At 37.8% G+C, this 20127-nt stretch overlaps 3 protein-coding genes and 1 long non-coding RNA gene across 7 annotated transcripts; 1 reads left to right on the top strand and 3 right to left on the bottom strand.

Annotated features, from left to right (window-relative positions):
• Positions 1-4643: 4643 nt before the first annotated feature.
• On the bottom strand, positions 4644-7076 carry LOC139113613 (uncharacterized). The gene is made up of 5 exons (XM_070674888.1): positions 6671-7076; positions 6282-6543; positions 5772-6193; positions 5559-5699; positions 4644-5421 (listed from the first exon to the last, which is right to left on the bottom strand). Exons 1-5 carry the CDS (start codon positions 6924-6926, stop codon positions 5261-5263), a joined length of 1242 nt encoding a protein of 413 aa, XP_070530989.1. The 5' UTR covers positions 6927-7076; the 3' UTR covers positions 4644-5260.
• Positions 7077-7180: 104 nt separating this feature from the next.
• Positions 7181-10319, bottom strand: LOC139113605 (U3 small nucleolar RNA-associated protein 6 homolog). Its single transcript, XM_070674872.1, has 9 exons — positions 10094-10319; positions 9898-10024; positions 9691-9831; positions 9402-9592; positions 9078-9314; positions 8646-8988; positions 8320-8493; positions 8077-8251; positions 7181-7954 (listed from the first exon to the last, which is right to left on the bottom strand). The coding sequence occupies exons 1-9, from the start codon at positions 10183-10185 to the stop codon at positions 7623-7625; spliced, it is 1812 nt and encodes a 603-aa protein (XP_070530973.1). The 5' UTR covers positions 10186-10319; the 3' UTR covers positions 7181-7622.
• Positions 10320-10424: 105 nt separating this feature from the next.
• Positions 10425-19916, top strand: LOC139113609 (EF-hand calcium-binding domain-containing protein 14). Of its 3 annotated transcripts, none has more exons than XM_070674879.1 (8): positions 10425-11030; positions 11351-11538; positions 17241-17377; positions 17468-17689; positions 17762-17944; positions 18028-18156; positions 18272-18473; positions 18557-19916. In XM_070674879.1, the coding sequence occupies exons 1-8, from the start codon at positions 10918-10920 to the stop codon at positions 18628-18630; spliced, it is 1248 nt and encodes a 415-aa protein (XP_070530980.1). In that variant the 5' UTR covers positions 10425-10917; the 3' UTR covers positions 18631-19916. The 3 variants fall into 3 exon arrangements, with proteins under 3 accessions (XP_070530980.1, XP_070530979.1, XP_070530977.1); XM_070674878.1 differs by lacking the exons at positions 10425-11030; positions 11351-11538 and adding exons at positions 16149-16279; positions 16750-16972 and having other exon boundaries at positions 17241-17371; XM_070674876.1 differs by lacking the exons at positions 10425-11030; positions 11351-11538 and adding exons at positions 16149-16279; positions 16750-16972.
• On the bottom strand, positions 13624-17576 carry LOC139113614 (uncharacterized). 2 transcript variants are annotated; one of them, XR_011547732.1, is made up of 5 exons: positions 17442-17576; positions 17165-17344; positions 16761-16987; positions 16441-16599; positions 13624-16349 (listed from the first exon to the last, which is right to left on the bottom strand). It is a non-coding gene; the product is annotated as an uncharacterized lncRNA (long non-coding RNA). The 2 variants fall into 2 exon arrangements; XR_011547731.1 differs by having other exon boundaries at positions 13624-16599.
• Positions 19917-20127: the final 211 nt, after the last annotated feature.

Below are 20127 nucleotides of genomic sequence, written 5' to 3'. Positions count from 1 at the left end.
TGAACTCAACGTAACTCGTCCGTATGCTCCACCGTATATACGTAATGAACTATGTACTATACTTTCTAGTAGTGTCTAGTTTCTAGTGTCATACGGGTCCTAACTTGTCGCGTGTGCCGCGGGAAAGCGTTTAGAATTCTATACCCTCACAAGGATATCAAAAAATTTTGTAAAGGTGACAAAGCGAGCGAGCGAGCGACCGCGCTAAGAGAGTTGCTGTTCACTCTTCTTAGATGCGTAAGAAGATATATCTTTTCTTTTCTTTCTTTCTTTTTTTTTTTTTTTGGTCATTACTCCGAGAAAGACACGTTATCTCACGTATCGCGCTTTCTCTTTCTTTCTCTCTTTTTTTATCTTCGCAGCGGCGAGGGAAAAGCAAATTCAAAGAGGAGTTCGTTTTCAGCTGGCTGGAAGCTTATGCGAGTCGGCGGAAATTATTTTAGCGGCCGTAAACGCTCGATTAGTAATAAACGTGATCGACGTTAATAAATTATCGTATCAGTCGCGGTGAGCTCGGGCATTCCAATTTGAATTTCTCGTTTTCAACGTTTCATGAAGATAATTTTATTTGAGATTTCAGTGATTTTTTTATATTTATTCCAAGAAAGGTTCGACCTAACACTAAGCAGATACATAAATCTTTATGCAGGTACGCGTTTTTCTTCTTTGAGTACCTAACTCATTTTTTTTTTCTTTCTTCCTAAAAGAAGGGTTTTCATTCTAAAATAGGTATAATTCTCTACCTGCGTTTTCTGAATAATTCGTGCAAAAATTCCAGACTTGTATAGGATCTTGAACAGTAAATCCAACGAAAAGAAAAGAAGTCGAAGCGAGGTGAATCCCTGGTTACGCTACGCTTGATTGAATTTGTTAACACCGGGAAAATTAACGCGATAACGCATGTTGTAATTCCGTTGCATTGGCTTCAGTCAGTCGAAGACGATGAAAGAGAAAAAAAAAAGAGAGAAAGAGAGTGCTCATAAATCGCCGCCCTTTCAACGATAATCATATCAAGTGACCTGACACGATAGAGGCTTATTTTTCATATTTCTGAAAGAAAGACGTCGCACCGAGCTTGGAGGATGCGGGAGCATTCAATTCAATCAAATTCGCTGCCCGTTTGGCGAAGATAGAGGAGACACGACTAGGTTACCATATATACTATACGTAGCTATTCCACGCTTTAATCGTTAAATATTATCCTCTTTTATTCTTCCTTTTTTTTTGTTAATTTTTTTTTTTATATATATCTTTTCTCTCGCCACCGAAATAGATAATTTCCGAACTATTGTACCTTTTTAAAAAATCGCGGCAGAGATATGTAATCGAGGATTATTTAGAATTGTTTAGGAAACTAAAAAGATTCTGCAATTTCTCGAAATATAAATGTACGTCGATTTTTCAATTAATGCTTGTACAAAACAGAAAAAAAAAGAAAAAAAAAAAATGAAAAAAAAGAAAAAAAAATACACCAACACATATACATGTGACACAATTGCGCTATTAATTTTAATATCTTAATGTGGCGTTTAATAATCAAAATGTAAAGTTGCAAGTAAAGATCTTGTTAGCGATATATCCGACAAGTTTTAGAAATTGCAAGTCCAAATTCTTCTGTGAATCTTTATGCGACGAAAAAGAAATGTGATAGTGAGATACGTCCCACTATCAAGACAGTTTGTCACATATCCACGGTCTATAAATGATCTCTCTTGGAGTGTCGCAGACTGTTCGTCATTTTCTAGCATAAAAGAAAAGAAAAAAAAAATGAATTTTGTAAATACGTAAACGATATCTTCCTATCGTCCATATATACATATTTTTTCTCTCTTTGTTTTTACTTAAAAATTCGTTTTTAGGATGAATCGATCATTCTCCTTTCGTTATACACGGAGGCGTTAACGTTTTAGGAACTCGAAGAGGAGTCTCATCAAACTGCGTGATAAATCGTGCGTGAACGTTTGTAAGTTTGTGCTGGCTGAGACAAAAAAAAAATTAATAATTGTGTAAGATTGCGCGAGAGAAAGCGTCGTTTCTATCACGTTGTCTGGTAAAACGAGCGAATTGTTTTCCCAGTGCGTTAACTCTCTCGTTACGCTATCGTTAAGAACAATCGGCGGAAAGGTTACACAAAGATCCCGTCATCTGTCGCAGTTGCACGATAATCGCCGCCGTTATTAGTTGCATTAATTAGTTACGCGATATTTAATTTGTTTACTGTTGTCGCAGTTGCGTACTTTTTTTTTCTCTGATTTTACTATTCGCAATGTCGATCGTTACAGTTATTACTTGCGTTACTATTAATTAGTTTTGCAATCGCTGGTTTACCGCATTATGATTATTACCCCGCAATCGCCAGCCAGAAATAGGCTTCAACCGCTAATCTGCAATATATTATTAATTTCGAAAATGTGGGACGGTTCACGAAGCCACGAAAAATTCGAAAGCACCGCAGAAAATACATTACTGTACAGACGCGAACACTTAACGATGCCAAACATTATTACATATTACTAGTATTACGTTTTATCATTATTATCTGTATGCGATTATATATATATATATATCTATACATATATATATATACATCATTATTATTTTTATTGAACGGATTACACATTTTTTTCGTATTAAACTAACATTGAGTTGACCCGGTTTCGCATTTATCAGTTTTGTTTGTGATTTATTTCCCCGCTACCAATTTATTCCATCTTTTTATCGATCTCGCCGTTCCGTTTTTCGTGAAACTCTCTTTCTTTCTTTTTTTTTTTTTCCTCTTTTTAAACAATTACACGAAATATATATCCCGCATAATTCTCGCCGCACGTGCGCTTATCAAATTTAATTTTACGTTGTTTTAATTACCTGCAATGGAAATTTAATTATTTCGGTGCCGCGTCTATCGGCGTGAAAAAGTACCGACTATTTATATCGGTGAACTACAACACCGCACGTGCGTCCGCCTTCGTTTTTTTTTTTTCCTTTTTTTTTCAAGTACCCGACATTTCTAAAGTGGAAGAAAGGGTTTGCACGGAGGGTGCGGCGAGAGGGAGAGTTGGCGCGCGCGAAAGCAAGAGGAATGAAAGCGAAAGAAAGGGGGACGGAGGCTTTCTCCGCGCTTTGCGAGGGATATGGAAAGCGGAGGGTTGTTTCGCGCGCGAATGTGCCACGCGAAGAGAGGGTGGCGAGCGAGGGCTGGCGGGCCAGCGAGAGAGGCTTCAAAGAGAAAAAGAGAGAGACTCCTCGGCTCGCGCGCTCGAAAATTTAAGACGGATATGCTCATATCTCTCGGTATTCCAGCCCGGCGCTCCTCGGGCGACTTCGTTCCCTTTAAAGTCGCGCTCTCCGCGTTGATAGCTCGGCTTTAACGAAACCTTCCAGCCAGCGCGTAGAATTTACGGAGGGTGTAGCTCCACGCGGGGTTTGGAGTATCGGGAATCTCTCCCCTTCGAGCTTTTTCTCCTCGGCGCGTCCCTCGCTCTCGCCCTTTCTCTTCGTTTCCTCTTCCTTCTACCTCGCAAAAAAAGAGAACAATTAAAAAAAAAAAAACGCCGTTTTTTTCCCTCATTTTTTCTATTTTCTCTTCCCGTTGTTTTCTTGCGCTATGATTGATCCCTGCTAAAATTAAACGCGTTTTGAATAGACGTTTTCTTTCTTTTTTTTAGTTAAAACGTACCCTTGCTAGCCTGCCAAATTTATTTAAAATTGTATCACCTTATATAATTCCACTTTATATGTAAAAAAAAAAAAAGGAAAAGAAATGTCGATGTACTTTTCAAAGTAATTTCGAAGATGTGGAATTCAATTCATTCCCTCGGGATGTAATTTCTATCGATTCCTCAGCCACATATCTTTTTCGCAAAGATGCGACATATAATTAAGGGAAATATATTATAAACCCGCAATAGAATTTTAATCGCGAAGGTAAGCGTTAATTAATTTTTATTTTTTTCGTTATACGTGTAAGATTAATTTGACGCAAACGACGTTGAATTGATTGACTTGAAATAATTGCGTGCAGCAAGTGGGACAAAGGAAGGTACTATCGCCGCCCTTAAAAAAAAATCCACACATACATATATACATATAATATATGTATATAAACACACATTTGCACATTATCTTCACGAAATCGCTGCGTTATTGCCTTTCCTTCTTCAAAAATGATCAGCGAGGCATTGCGTGAAGAATAAAAAGCGTTTAGACTATAAGATACGTGTACATGTATACCAGAAATACAATGTACAAAAAGCAATATTTACCACATACCTACATGTATGATTGTTACGTACACACTCGTACGCATATACGTAAAAAAAAAGGAAAAAAATAATAGAAAAAGAAAAAAAAACGATTATACACCCACCCCTACTCTCTTGACCCGATTAATGCTCGATCGTCGGAATTTTTTCCATTTCGATTGTAAATTGCAGTAGAATGCGCTTTGTAAGGATGCAAGGTATTGTGTATATTGTATATAATCTGGTAAGTGCACGAATGTATGAACGAAAGCGACTAAGACATCGTTCAGAGGAAAAAAAAAAAGCAAGGGTCGTTGTCCAAAGGAAGATAATGTGTCTTACATATGGCAAATAGATGATGAGAAAAGTTCTCACGCGATATTTCTCGTACTATAAAATTAACGGTTAACGAAGTAATAGGTGTGTTCTTCTCGCGTTAGAAGGGCTGAAGGTGTAATAGTTTGATAATTATTTGAGAGAGAAAGAGAAAGAGAGAAGGGGGGGAAGAGAGCAGAGAAAGAGTGTGTGAATGAGAGAAAAAGAGATACTGATTACAAAGTCACAAAGTCTGCTTTGTCTTGTTATAATCAAATACTTTGTATTATGTAGCACAGGTTGTCATTAAAACGTGTGAACAAACCTATATCATTAAAAATCACTTCAATCAAATTGAAATATTTCAGTCAAGCTGTGATATTGTTATATTATCTTTACGCACCCTCATACTCTCAAAGAAAAAAAGAAAAAAAAAGAGCAGAGTTGTAAAATCTGCCAGTAAGAATATATATGTTAATTTCAAAATTTCTTATCGTCAAAATTAACCGAGACGTATATTTATTTTACCCTTATTTTTCATCTTTAGAATTAAATTAAAACAATTAAATTTTTAAGTAAGACGTGTGCTTGATTGAGCAATAAGAAATTCTCGTAAAGAATTATTTAAATTTATTACCTTAATAAAACTGTAAGCTCTGGATATAAATTGCATTCTGGGTGCAAATGGATTTTTTTAGTAATGGTCATTGATGTATCGCGACCGTTTTTCTGCCGCTCATCTTCCCCCGATTAATATTCTCCTGTTTTTCGCGAAATGTATTCTTCTCTGATTTTTCATTCGAATTCTCCATGATCGATTGCCAAGGAATTGGATTCACGTATGCTGGCTTCGCATTCTGATGAGCTAAGACATTATTTTTAAATATTTATCAGCTGTATAAAAGTTTCACTGCATAATGAATGATCATATTGTTTAACACATGCCGAATGTTCATTATCATTCGATCGTTTTATTATTCGGCTGTATTCTATTTAACATACGAAGCAATCCTTGCGTGGCAGGCTTGGGCTTGTTCTTGGAATTCTCACGCCACTTTTCGTAGGCTTTCGTGCTCTGCTCTAGCCTTTTCTCGCGCTCCTCGTCTATTTTCTTCTGCTTTATTTCCAGTTCTTTACGCTGGGCTGCAAAACAGGACACCAATTCTTAACATCACACATTTTTCCTCGGTCATGTCGAAAGTACAACCATCGTACTTTTCTGCTCATGCTTTTTCCTGCCGGACCACTGACGGCGATACACGAGATTCGCGCCTTCGAGAATCCGCTCGAGCTCTTTTACTATTTTTTGATTTCTCAGCTCCTTCTCGAGAGCCGCTTTCTTGTCGAGCTCCTCTTGCTTCTTTCTCTCAAGCCACTTGACAAGCCTCTCTTTTTCCAGCCGTGTCCTGTTGTCCTTTTCCCGCGCCGATCTCTCCGCTTCTTCCTGACGTATTTTCGCGGCGTGTTCCTCTTCTTTCTTCGCTCGCTGCATAGCCTCGCTCTTTTTTCGCATCCATTCCAAGTGAGTGAGCCTTTTGCTGCCGAGATCGGACCCATTTAGAGCTCGATGATCGTTTGATTGGACTGAGAGCGACGTCGTGGAAATTTGCATGACCCGAGGACTATTCGTAATACACCTACGGCATCCCCACGTATGTAATCACGTATGTAATCACGTATATAATCACAACCACTAAAGAAAAATTATATGACAAATAAATATACTTGTCCCGTATTATCGTCCGATTGTAATCAACGGGGATGCTATTGATCTTGCATCGACGTTCCACTCGCGAGGTGCTCCCAGACGAGATCTCGGTCCAAACTGAGAACGATTCAAGGGGCAACGCAGACGTCGAGTAACATCTGTAGGTGTTTCGCCCGGGCTGTTCATTCTCGTGATCTGCGTTTGTATCCTTTCCGACTAGATTACTTGCCGAAACGCTGAGATCACAATTATTCCCGTCGATTAAAGCTTCGTTACATCCTGAAATTAAACACATAATTACAACTAACAGCACAAATATATGTTGGAAGAAAAGATTTTTCGCTAATTAAATATTACATTAGTTAAAGCGCTTTAAAATGACGATTAGTAATGTCAGCTTTATTACCTGAATCTTCTTTATAGCTATTCTCGGATTGATTTTCGCCGATAGATTCCGTATAAATCGCAGGGTTAATGTAACGGATCTCTTGGTTGGTACTCGAGTTTTTCACTTGTGCCAAAGTCACGTTTTTGTCAAAATCGCCACGATGATCGACAAAATCAAATTTCTCTTGAGACAATCCATTAGAATCGAATCCAGCTGTCTTCCAGGCGTTATAATAGATCATAGTTGAAGACTTTTGATGATAAGCATTACTCATTGATGTCACTTATCACTGTAACACTTCGTTACGATTCACCTACCCGCAAATATTTTTACGCGGAACTGTTGTTGAAATTATTTATATGCGACAGTCATCCATGATGGATTTAATGCTGTCTTTGGAGTACATAAAAAACGAATCGAAATGACGATCGTAAAAAATTATTAAAATTAATGTCAGTTTTTAGGCGAGAGATAAATTAAAGCCAAGTTAAAATACGAAAAATACGAAACAACTAATGTTAAAAAATATACGTCTAAGAGTCCTAATTATATATTTCGGCAAATATTCGCTGTGTTACATTACGTTTTAAATTTTTAATGTATATATTTAAATTTATATTTTGCATGATTTAAATAGTTACCTTATCCGATATAATATTCTATTGATGTATTCACCGTTCACACACTCACCGTCAGAAATGGCATTCGTGGTGCTACGACGGCGGCTAGCGTACGTGATCTTGGCGTGATGTGCGTGGAATCTCACACGAAGCGCGCGCGTAGATGTGTTGTGGAGCATCGGTCACCGAGGACTGAGGGAACGCGGCCTCTCCCTACTACACCTCCCCGCACTCGACGGCCGAGAGAGGGGGAAGTCACGTACGCCAGCCGCCGTCGCCGCAGCAAACGCCGTATCTGCCTTTCATTGTACGTAATACATATTGCGTATGTACAGATCTTACGATTAACATCATTTTATGGAATCAGGATTTGCCATCATTTTACTGAAATCTTTTATAAAAGAAGACGTTAAGTTATGATGTATAGTCTTGACTGCTCGTTCATGAATGTAGCTAACTCTTTTCGGGTCTCCATGCTTCATCTCATATTTAATATAGTCTATCCAAATGGACGTATTGTCAGTTCCGAATTGCATCGTTGCCATTTCATAAGGTCGTTGTACATGCTCCGATTGGATCTCCGGTTGTACGAGTTCCAGTGCAATCATTTTTTTGTGAAACTCCAACGAGGTAGGTGGTTGAAGACAAAGATTTTTATATGCTTTGCGAGCCGCACAAATTCCTAAGGAAAAACAAAAATTAAAATTACAGAGAAAAGGACCTAATTTAATGCATTATAATAGTAAAGGTACATCTGTTTAAACTTTAATATTAAAATTAAAAAAAAATTATTATTTTAATTACCTTTTGTTAATACCAGCCACTCAAGCCAAATAGGTTTAATATTTTTAGCGATTTCCGGATGTGACTGTAAAGCCGCTTCAAAACTTTTTTCAGTTTCTCTCGTGCTTTTTACCTGAGCATGCAATATCCGCATTTTCCACAAAGGTAATGCTTTCTCGCCCAATATTTCCGTTACCTGATTATCAAAACGTTTTAATATTAATGAAATTAAATATATAAGTAGTTTATTTTAATTTTAATCACCTTTGGATACATAGCATATGCTTCTTTTTCCAAACCATTCTGCAATAAATGACTGAGTCGCGCGTGCCAAATACTGACGCTGTTTGGCACAACTTCGATTGCTCCGCTAAGCACTTCATCCAACTTTTTCCGTACGTTCTCGTCATGTTCCTTGTCAGCGTTCAGCATATTAATCTATGGATAATGCAATAAATATTTGTATATGTATAAAAGACAGAAATAAAAAAATTATAGTTTTATTATTGTTTCTAAATATTCTGCGGACTAAAGAAAAAAAAAAGATATCAGATAATACAATTATTACAGAAAAATGTTAAAAAACGAACCCAGTGTAAATAATGTTCTTCTTTTAATTTTTTTGCTTGATGCGCCTGCATCATAGCGGTTTTCAGAAGTTTTCTTTTGAAATTTGGCAACGATCGAAGATCGCGATTGATTTCTAATAAACAGTCTATGTACAACGACCAAATCTCTTCAGATTTAATTTTTTTCACGGCAGTCTGATAGACTTTGTTGCAGGATGTAATGCGATCTCTTAAAGAGGTCTGCTCGGCATTTTCCACCTCCATTGGTGTGTCACTGAGACCTGGCTGCACCAGACCTTGTAACTCGCGACGTGCCATGGTGTCCCACATTAAAGGCTCGTGAGCGTACTCCCGTATCATGTCACTAGCATTAAATTGTACTATTAATTTTAATTTCTGTATAAAAACTCTAATAAACAAGTTTATCATATTAACATGTGAATTTATATATACCAAATAATTCGTTTTTCCAATTGCTCAACGTTATCATACTCCTTTATAATATTAAGCAGCTCGATTATAAATTTAATATCCTTAATGTGATTGAAAGCTTGTTCATATATGAGAAATGCCATTTTTAACGAAAAGTGTGCTTTGCTATCATCTGTTACCGTCGATACTGGATTGTCCTCTTGATTTTCGGTATTTTCAGTGTCAAAAGTTGCAGCTAAACGATTGTCTAGTACAAGTCTATAAAAAAAAATTATTTTAAATACAAGCATGTTTTATATCAATTGATAGATTGCAAAAAGTTATCAAGTTATTTATTATACTCACTTTAAAAAGTCAATATATAATAATTGAGAGTCAGGGTGAATTTGCAAGCCTCTAACAAGATACTGACGTGCATTTAAAACATTTTTATTCTCCTCCAATTCCCAACATGCAGCTATGTGCCAGCACTTTGGTTTATCTCTATGCACTTGCAGCATTTTACTTAACATATTATCAATATTACTGTGAAAGTGCTATAGAAATAACAATTTAAATTAGATTTTAGTAAAAAATATTACAAAGCAATATATATATTTATTTTAATTTTTAATTATACATATACACAACTTACTACATGTTTGCAGAACTTCATATAGGCAATCCAAAATCGAATATCATTTTGAAATTTAATTATTGCATCTTTGTACAAGGAATTCATCTTGTTAGTTATAGCTAAATCAATAGGTAATCTCTTCTGAGGCATACCGTGTTTCTAAAAAAAAAAAATATGTATAATATATGTAACAACGTAAAAAAATTCGAATAAAAAGCTACTTACATCTTTTCGTTGTTTAATCAATTTTAACAAATTCATTTCGTACTGTATATATTGAAGATAGTCCTCCTTGCATTTTGAATGCCGTTGAATCTTGTACTCATATTCCTTGAGTTTCTTGATAATTTTCCTGAAAATATAATAAAACGTTCAACACTCGCAACGCGTAAACATATAACCTTAATTGATATCGACTCACCGTATCTCGCTTTTATCAAAGAGCTTGAGTTTTTCCATTTGCTCCAGATTCGGGAGCATTTCTTGGCACCGCTTCTCCACGAACTCCGCCATTTTTCCGAAAACTTAGAAATTACTTGAGCAAAATTAATTCAAAAATACGTGAAAAACACTCCACGAGACACGACTCCGCACAACTTGGCACAACTCCGTCTGATTTCGTCGTGGCTTCTCCCTCCCCCAGAACTCTTTTTCAAGACTACCGAGACAATCGAGAACCCACATGCGACACTGTAGTTCCACCGTCTCTCTACAGATGTCGAGATAAAGTCGTCTCGAACATTGAGAGAATAACCACCCTGGGCTTGAAAATACAGCGGATTTATCATCGCTGAGGAAACGTGAAGAGTCGGAAGAAGGAAGAGAAATAAAAAGAACGTAAAAGAGTCCACGGCGAACAACGAGAGCGCCAAGAAAACCAACCGTAAGAATTAGTAAGGCTCGAATAAAAGTGCAGGAAAGGTACGAGCTTGCGCTGAAGTTAAACGTTGCACCACGCTGCACTCAACTCGAGAAGGTGCCGTGATCTGTGTCGACTTGCAACACGCGATGAGGAATTAGTGCGGTACGTAATTAAAGCATGTAAAGCTTCGAGCGAAGTGTTTTAATCGAAAGCACCACTCAATTGCGAGGTGAGGCGAAGACAATTCCGTCGGGAGGCTCGTTCGCGCGCGGCGCGATAATACACCGCGGAGGTTATGTGGCTGCATCGCGGTCGGCTTCCACCGCCGTTCAACATCTACGGGGACTCGTGACACGCGGTCCACGTATCTCCCGGCGACGAGGATGGCGAAGCAGAACTCGAAAGAGACCATCAACCTGCTCGACCTGCTGTCGGAGAGCGATTCTGACAGCGCTGACTTGATCCTCGCGCCGCAGAAAAAGAAGAAGTTCAAACGGTAGTATTTGTTTCCTAACAAGACGGCGGGTATAATAGACTTGTGAATTCACGCCCTGAGAAATCTCCTTTCACACCTAAATCGCGTTAATCGGGCTCTACTCTTCGATGAGAAGGGAAAAAGCTGAATTTTAAACTGGTACAGTCACCTTGCAATGAGCTACACTATGAGATACAATCCTGCAATTTTTACTTTGAGCTATTGGCCTTATATTAAAGAGTATTTATTTAATTATTTTTTAAATTTTAAAATTTTTTAATTTTTTAATTATTTAATTTTTTAATTTTTTAATTATTTAATTTTTTAATTTTTTATTGCAGACGGCACAGATCACGGACTTTGTCTAGAAATCAACACAGTGACTATTGTGGCTGCAACAAGTCAGATATGCGGATTGTGTCTCTGTGGCTGGCAGCGGTCTTGATTATGTTTTGGTTGATTGCTTTATCTTGGTTGGCGGCTATATTATACGGCGAAATTAAGAAAATGGACACGTCTATAAAATCAGGTAAATGTTATTTAATTTGCATAGTTAAATAATTTTGATCTTCTGATAAATGGCAACTAGTTAAAATTAAGCTATGAAAGGTTCTAATTAAATTTATTTACCAGCGGCATTTCATTTCGTTATCTTGAAACATTCCCTATTATTTTTATCTCCCCCATTTTCGGTAACTTAAGCATCGTTTGTTCTGTTGGATGGTTGTAATTGTATGAACAAGTATTTCAACGATTTACACGTAATTTAATACCTACTAATTAATAATACAGGTATTTATGTACTGTGTGCTTTCGTTAGATTCCAGATGCTTACTATAAATCTGATTAAAGAAGAAACAAATTTAATTTGTTACATACATCGTTATGGTTTTAATTAAACGCGCTCGTTAATAAAATAATATGCTTCTCTATTTCTCGAATGGTATATAATTATATTCTACAAATGTCTTTCTGAATTCATTATAACTACTGTTGTACCATTTGTACAACACTCATCTCTTCTGCACTAGAATCAATATATTTTTACGCTAGTTCTTTTTCAATTAACCCGAGTGAAATTATTTCAAAGTATTTATATACCATTGTGATAAGAATAATTGAATGCAATTCACAGGCTTATCAAGCTCGCGCTCGACGTTAATTTTACCTCACCGTTCGAAATTCCCTATATGCTGCGATGGTTCTTATCAGGAAAACCCCTCCAGCGGGGCTTCAGTCGCCCACCAACCCTCGGCGAGTCGATATCGGATGACGGTGCAGCTGGCGAGAGAGGGAGAAAGAAAGAAAAAGAAAAATAAAAAAAAAAGAAGCCGCCGCGTCGCGACGCCGTTCCGCGATACCGTAGATTCTCCCGTCGTCGGCCCCGCGAGTGCGTCCCCGGGATTTCGTCGCGTGGTGCGATCCGCCAGTTATTCCTCGAGGAGTTTCAGCCCCCGAAAAGAACGAGACACCGTCGCCGCAGCCGCCGTCCGCCCGTTTCCGTCCGCCGCGCGGTAATCGATTAGAATCGCTTCTATAATTTATCCCCTACGTAGGTCAAGTTCTGCATGTTCCGTATGAAAACTCCACCACCCACTCGTTCACCCCTTCCTATTCCTCTTGTTTAAAAATTTCGAGAAGCGTCGTCCTTGCTCGGTTATCAAATGTAGACTGCGAATAAGGCGAGGTGTGAATGTCAGAGGAGTAGTCTTGAAAATAAATTGGGAAAAAGAAGTATTGTTAAAAAATAAATAAAATTAATATAAGATATTAATTCTTTTAACCGGGAGAATTAATACTTTTTGTATCAGTAATCGAGAATTATCGTAGATAAAACTGTAAAGTGCTTATAGTGGAAAACGATAAATTAGATAATTTCGAAAGTAACTATAAAATTGGTTTATATACTGCGAGGTGTCCACAAGCGGCGTTAAATCGTCTCTGACATTTACATAGATTTACATTTGAAATCCACGAGAGGCGACTTTCATTATTCATCGTTGGATAATATCGACGCAATAGTGATCAGGTACAACTTGGCCAAAGATCGTATTTCTTTTTTGTTTTTTAATCACCTAAGAGATTCTTATTAATGTAACAGGATAGGCATGTCGTTCGTATACGACTCGAGTACTGTTACACCATTTCCTGCTGACGCAAATGTAATAAATATTTAAGCAGACACGCGCGTGCGGAAACCCGGTATCGATACGTCGCTTCCGCGACTCCGTGTTTCTCTCCCCGTGAAATTCAACGTACCATCCTGTGGTCTGCTTCGATTTTGCCTCGTTTAACAATCCGAATCATTTGTTTAAAATTAAGAATCGTGACACACGCGTCAGAATTCCCGGTGTGAAATGGAGAGGATGGAATACCTTTCGCGTGAGTCTCCTTGAAGCGATCGTAGATCTTAGACCGCGCGATCTATTCGTAAAAAGCACGGACGATAAAAGGCTTCATGTCTCGCATTTAATATTAATTAATTAACAGGCTTACTCAGCTATTGCGGACGAAAGTTCTGCGCTATCAACACTAAGATGGATGACTAAACTACATCCGCTTAATTGACGAAGCACTTAATGTTTGTCATTAACGCTGCCGATATACGTGGCTGGGTTTCTTTTTTTTTTTTTTTTTTTTTTTTTTATTACTATCACAGCCTCGTCGCGAATCGTGCATTCTTTGAGCAACGCACAGCGCAAAGATTCGAAAATACGCGACTCCGCGGAGGGATTGCCTGCGATAACGTGCGTAATCACGCGATTTAATTAGACACCGGCGAAAGAGGGGAAACGCAGTCGCGGCGATTAAGCGGAATTGTTCGTTACAGTAATTGAATTGTCTTACTTATCGTTACACGCGGCGAAATCACGCTTGTTTGACCGCCAACTCGCAGAATATGCATAATCAGCATATTTGTCGTTGACGTGCATACGGAAAGTTCATGTATACGCTAAGTTCTCCAAGTGACCGTACGTTCAGATTTTTTATCGCGCAGCAGTGTTAAAATCAATTTTTCGAAACCTTTCAATTTTGTTTCGCAATCGTTCTCTCTCTGCAAAGATTCGGCACTTTGTTTCAGCCTAAGAATTTATTTAAAATATTTTTTTGGTAGGCCTTACTTTAATGAACAACATAATACACCTTGAATCTATTGCGACAAAATCGTCTTTTTTTTTTTCTCGATATCTTATCGAGCTCAGGGCCGCGAGGCGTAATCGTGTCGCGACGTATTTCCATCCAGACGACCGAGCCGCCGTCGTGTGGAATTAATGCCGCGCCAGAAACCCTTTAAATTGCATTTTAAACTGCGTTGGAACATGCTCTAAATAAAAAAAATTTCTGAGCGAGTAAGCTTTCGGCAATTTCTTGCAATCGTAATCTATCTATCATTCAATAATAACACAATATAGTGATATTAACTGAGTTGTCGAGGGTTAAATGTTGAAGTAATCTTATCACTGTAAATTTTACACTCTCATTCAACTGCGAGACAAAAATAAAAAGTTTAGTCGCATTTAAAGAAGACGCAGTGATCACGAATTTTTTCTTATTAAATCGACTTCATTATCAACAGTTAATTATATTAACAACGTTGCACCTTCTTTTTTTCAATGTCTGCTGTGCACGTTCATAATTTTATTTAGAGCAGAAAGACAGAGTAAACGATATCACACATATTTTCACTCACAAAATGTTAGCTCCTCTTTATTAGAATAAACCATCTAATTAATCTAGCTAGAATTAACTAATTTTGCTTAAAACACATATCTCGGTCGAGTTAGATTACGAATGCAAAGATTAAACAATTTACATATACACGTTTAGCATCTTGTTATCGCGCTTAACGAACGGTTTTACGGCAATAAATATTAAGAGTAGCCTCGGGGAGATTAACGCCACGACAACGATTGCTCTTATCAGCCGGCCCCTTTGCCTTTTTCTCGTTGTGGAGCAATTTCGACGCGATCGTTCTCTCACTTGAAACGTAATAGTCGTGCCGTACTTCGTTGCGTGTCACGTGCATCCAATTCAGATCCAGTCTTTCGATCAGTACATGCGTATGTACATACATACATACATACGCGCGAACACGGCTGGCCAGGTACCAACCGGCTGATAAGGAGTTTCTTGTTTCAGTAATGAACGCGTCGTGACGAACGACACGCGGAGCTCCGTCGTCTCCGCACGGTTTCTCGAAAATCAGATCGCAATTTAATAATCCCCCGCGACTCTCGTGACGCAATCGGACGACAACACGAGCTTCTCTTTCCCCCTTCAAATTAGTTCTCCCGTTTTTTTATGAAATTACGTGACGTAAGAACGATTGTGAGGTCAGTTTATTTCCGGTGGTACATTATTATTATCGTGTGCTACGATCACCGTTTCATTGTGATAATAAGCTATTAATGAACGTTTTTAATCGAGAACTTAAAATCTGATTTTAGATATACGAAGGAATAACATTCTCTCAAATATCTGGATTTATCAAAATCATATCTGAATATCTAAAAAAAAACTTGAAAGCTTTAGTATGATAGAAAAATAACGATAGAATTGTCGAGAGGTTGATATTATATTAGACGTGTATTTTTTATGAGCCTCAACGATATTTTGAAAATGATATTTTTAATTAGCCTTCAATTATTGGTGTAATGGTATTCTATCTGAAAGTTTTACGTAGACACTGATCGCAGCACATTAATTTCAGCCGCGGCATCGTTTAACTATTATATAATAATATGTCTCGCACAAACAAGAAAAGTTGTAATCATTTTTAGTAGTACACACAGACACGAGATACGGTTAACGAAAGCCACGACTTGATTAAAGCAAAAGAACTGAATATTTTGCGCAGATGAAGATGTGAACGCAGATTTCCGTGGCGATTAATTAATTCTGCATCGTTCGGGCGTATCGCCAAAGGTTCGTGCAAGATTCTTCTGCAAGTAAGGCATCAGCGGTCAATCAGCTACTCGCTGATAATCGAGAGATGATCGCACGCGATTGCGAAGCGGTTCTTCGAGCTCGTGGCGATCGCTTGGTGTCCGTTGGCGAGTATCGAAAGTGAAGTGCATTAATCGGAGGCTGGAACCCACCGAGGAAAATCGTGAAAAATAGGCGGCGCAGTTCTGCTTGAGATGGACTCGGTGGCGGTGACGGTGCCGCTTCGTCAACCGACGAAGAAGATGAAGAAGCGAAAAGAGCTCGACGCCTTAGCACCGGCGCACGCTATTTCCCGCCGGAGTTCTGGGAAGCGCAGTTCACAGGTGATTAAGACAATTTATCTCTACGTTAATTTCTTCTGCGCAAAGAACAATGAGACGATGATTCTTGAGTCTGGAAATCGGAGAAATGAATAAATGACGGATGAAGTAAAACTTTCTTTCGGAGTGTATAATGTATAGATAATAAAAAGTACGTTAGATACCGGTACAGATTCTTGTAGCAAATACAAAGACAAATTATCTTCTCGTATCCACTTCATTGAGTTTCATTGTCGACGATTACATTGTTCTCCAAAAACTGTGAGACAAAAAGGCCATAGATGTTGAGTACTTATCGGTTGAAAGCATTCCGCTAACGTTGCCTGAAAAAACAAAGTTGCGTCAATGGAAAAGATAAGAGATGATGTATGAGATATTAACAAGAAGGCATAACTTTAATGTAGACGATCGTTATTTTTTTTTTTCAATAATGATTAATTGGAAGTACATCTGCCTTTTTTACATTTTTGTAGGAATTACTAACGGACAGTAGTGACGATCGCTCGGAATACTGGAACGTTTCCACCAGAAACGGACGCAAGTGCAGAGGCAGAAGAAGTCGCGGTTGTCCTGGGTTTCTTAAGGCTTGTAATGCTTTCTTGGCATGTGCCTCCGTATTAGCGACCGCCAGTCTGATATGGCTATTCATTGATGTTCGTCAACAACTTACTGCTCTGCGAACCGAGTTAGACCAAGGTATTGGTCGACTATCTGCAAAGACCATTCAAGTCAAGATAATAATTTAAAAAAAAAAAAAGAAAAAAGAAAAATATAATTTGTATTAAACTCGAAGATGCGAATGAATGAGTACAAGGCTGAATATTTAAACGTTTAATACCCGATGATCTAATGTATTAAAAAAATTCTGCAGATATTTTTAATTAGAACCTTTCAGAATTTAAAATAGCTGCAATATGCAAGTCTGTTCGTTCCGTTTTTATATCTAATCCCGTGTACATTACAGTAATAGCCGGCAGCGAAGGAGTTCCCGATGCTTTGCAGAAATGCCATTCGCTATCGAGAGATCTCCAGAACAACCAAACCATAATATTCTCGAGGCTGTCTGATCTGAAACAGCAGATAAATAACTTTACGGTACAGGTAAAACTGCACAAGTAACATTGATAATTGCCTTGTTACGATATTATAGTACGATATGACTCACGCTTTTCCGGATCGATATCTTTACAGCTGTCGCATATTCAGCAAGATCTGCATAAAGTACAAGAATACTTCCAAGCCGCGCCTGAAATGGCCAATTTACCGAAACGCTTGGACGAGTTGTCATCTAGCGTCGCGACGTTTGGTAGTCAGATAAGGGATCTCGGAGCCACGGTGAAGACCTTGAAAGAAACGAACATGAGGGTACAGGATGGACAGATCACTATGCAACAAAATATCAGCAGTATTAAGGTAAATGTTCATTATATAAAGATAAATATAATTTAATTTTCTCACCATTCATTGAACTACGTATTTTTGTAGCATACACTGTCAGAGTTGTCAAACGTTACTCAGAACCCTCAAATATTGAGCACCGACGAAGCGCAAATTAAGACTGACAAACTAAACCTCACTATATCGCATGTAATGAATAATTTAACGCATATTAATGAGACCTTGTCGAGCAAGTTGCAATGGGTCGCAGATGATCAAGACAAAGATCGCGTAAGTATGGTGTGACGACAATAATGATTTTCGAATAATTATCTGTAAAAATGTCAAATAATTACGTTTCGTTTGTGTTACAGAAAAAATTAGTTGCGCTTCAAGAAGCGACGACAGCTATTAACACGACAATGATGTCACTGCAAGGAGAGTGCGTTAAAATGTCCGAGCAGGCTTCCGTTCTAGCATCGATTCGGCAATTAACAGAAAAGGCGTGTATCTAGATTATTTTATTGCATATTATATTAATTAGCATTAATTCGTCGGTCATTGAATTATAAATAATTTAATTATTGTATTAATTGTGTGTATTTATAATTAATATAGATGAACGAAATACGCACAACCGATGTAGAGCTAATCGGCAAGTTCAAACAATTAGAGCAATCGTACAACGGATTGAAAAACTCTACTAGCATAATGGTTGCGACTGTGTCCGAGATGCAGAACCAGCAGCAGATCAACAAGATCAAACTCCCGGAATCGTTGAATGGCAATATGACAACGGAGACGAATCGCGGTGCAACGGGTATAGTAAAATCTTGTCATGTAAAATCTTTTAACAAAGCTGTCAATAGATTCTTAACTAAATCATTACTACGCTATTTGCAGATGTAAGTGATATTGTTCAGAGAAAGAATGGAAGATTGCAAATGCGACGAAAGCGCGGTTTGGGCGAGACATAAACGAACTTTGAGGAAACTTGTGCTCGAGAGAAAACCCTATCACATGGACAGAAGTCATTTCGCGCAATACGCGAAGCTGTGCATTTATAAATACTAATAAATTAAGAACACGTGTTACGTATGTACATAGAAAGATACTATTTATGATATCACATGCATTTTCGGTGGAGAGTCAATAATTCATCGCGATTTGTGACTACCGTGTGATTGCGTCGAGAGGAACGTCATGAGCGTGCCCTGGCCTGAAGGAAGCTATTCACGCCGAGCAATAACTTAAAGCAGTATAAAACATTATTAAGTAGTGAGACGAATGTTCTATATTCGACATAGACTAGATGCGTCAATTTTTTCCCAATAATACGTGAACATGACGTGACGAGAGAGATGTTACAGAAATACTATGGAAAGTACAAAGTCGACAGCCGTCTCGAAATGCATTCTCGGTTGTACAACGTCTAGGAGATCGTTTATATTTAAGTAACGGCAACGTACACCGAAGGTTTTTTACTCTTCTACATTTTATAGCGTGATATGCGCTATTGTACATTTTCCGATGTGAAACAATAGAGATTCTTCAGACCGCAAGGAAAATCTATACAGAAGAATACAGAACGTGCATGTAAATACAATATTATTTAACGAGTAACAGTGTGATAAAACCTTAGAGAAGTTACGATTGCACGATTCTAACTGTAAAATTAATTGATTAAGTTTAGTTCGCGCGATCGACAAACCGAAACTCTGGCGGTATTCCAGTTTTTCAGTTCAGCAACATGTGCATCGTGCAGTTGAATGTACAGTTTAATGTGATTGTTAAAGATGTTAATCCCTCTGCATCGTAACTTTTCCCGTTGCAGATAGTATTGTAGTAGCTTGGTCAAATTTTTTTTTTTTTAAGAAAGAACCGTTATTTTTGTATGCAAGGTACGACGTTTGCGAAAAGGACAAACCGGAGTAATAAGCTTGTCGCGACTCTTTAATACTTTGGCGAACAAATTGTTTTTTCATCGAGTCCTTTACGTGATTGTAGGCAACGAGTGTACACGAGAATTAGGTAGTATTCGCACGAAATTATTTCGCACACATGCAAAATGAGAGAAAATCTCGACGAATACGTCTTGAGTCGTTGAATAAAGACAAAGACCAATTTTTTGAAACATAATTGTCGCTTCGAACATTCGTAAACCTAAGAAGATAATTAAGTGCGAGTACGCGGTATAAATCGGCTACAACAATACCGAAGTGAATTAATAATAAAAAGTAAAAAAAAAAAAAAAAAAAAAAAAGGAAGATATTTGACAGAGCTTATTTCTTGTATCTTCAGCATCGTCGAGCATGCAAGTGTGATAAAATTAACAAAGCTCCAGAATGTCAGTAATTCTCTTCCGTAATCGAACATACATTAAAAGCGATGTTATCAATTTATAATCTTAGAAATTCTTATTTCGAAAATTAATTAATTTGTTGCTTTGTTTAAGGAGATGTTTAAGGCGCAAA

The sequence above is a fragment of the Cardiocondyla obscurior genome, linkage group LG03 (genome assembly GCF_019399895.1).
Source record: "Cardiocondyla obscurior isolate alpha-2009 linkage group LG03, Cobs3.1, whole genome shotgun sequence".
In the NCBI taxonomy this organism is placed as follows: Eukaryota; Metazoa; Arthropoda; class Insecta; order Hymenoptera; family Formicidae; genus Cardiocondyla; species Cardiocondyla obscurior.
Note: the sequence above shows the minus strand (reverse complement) of the source record. Positions and strands in the feature narration are given on the sequence as shown.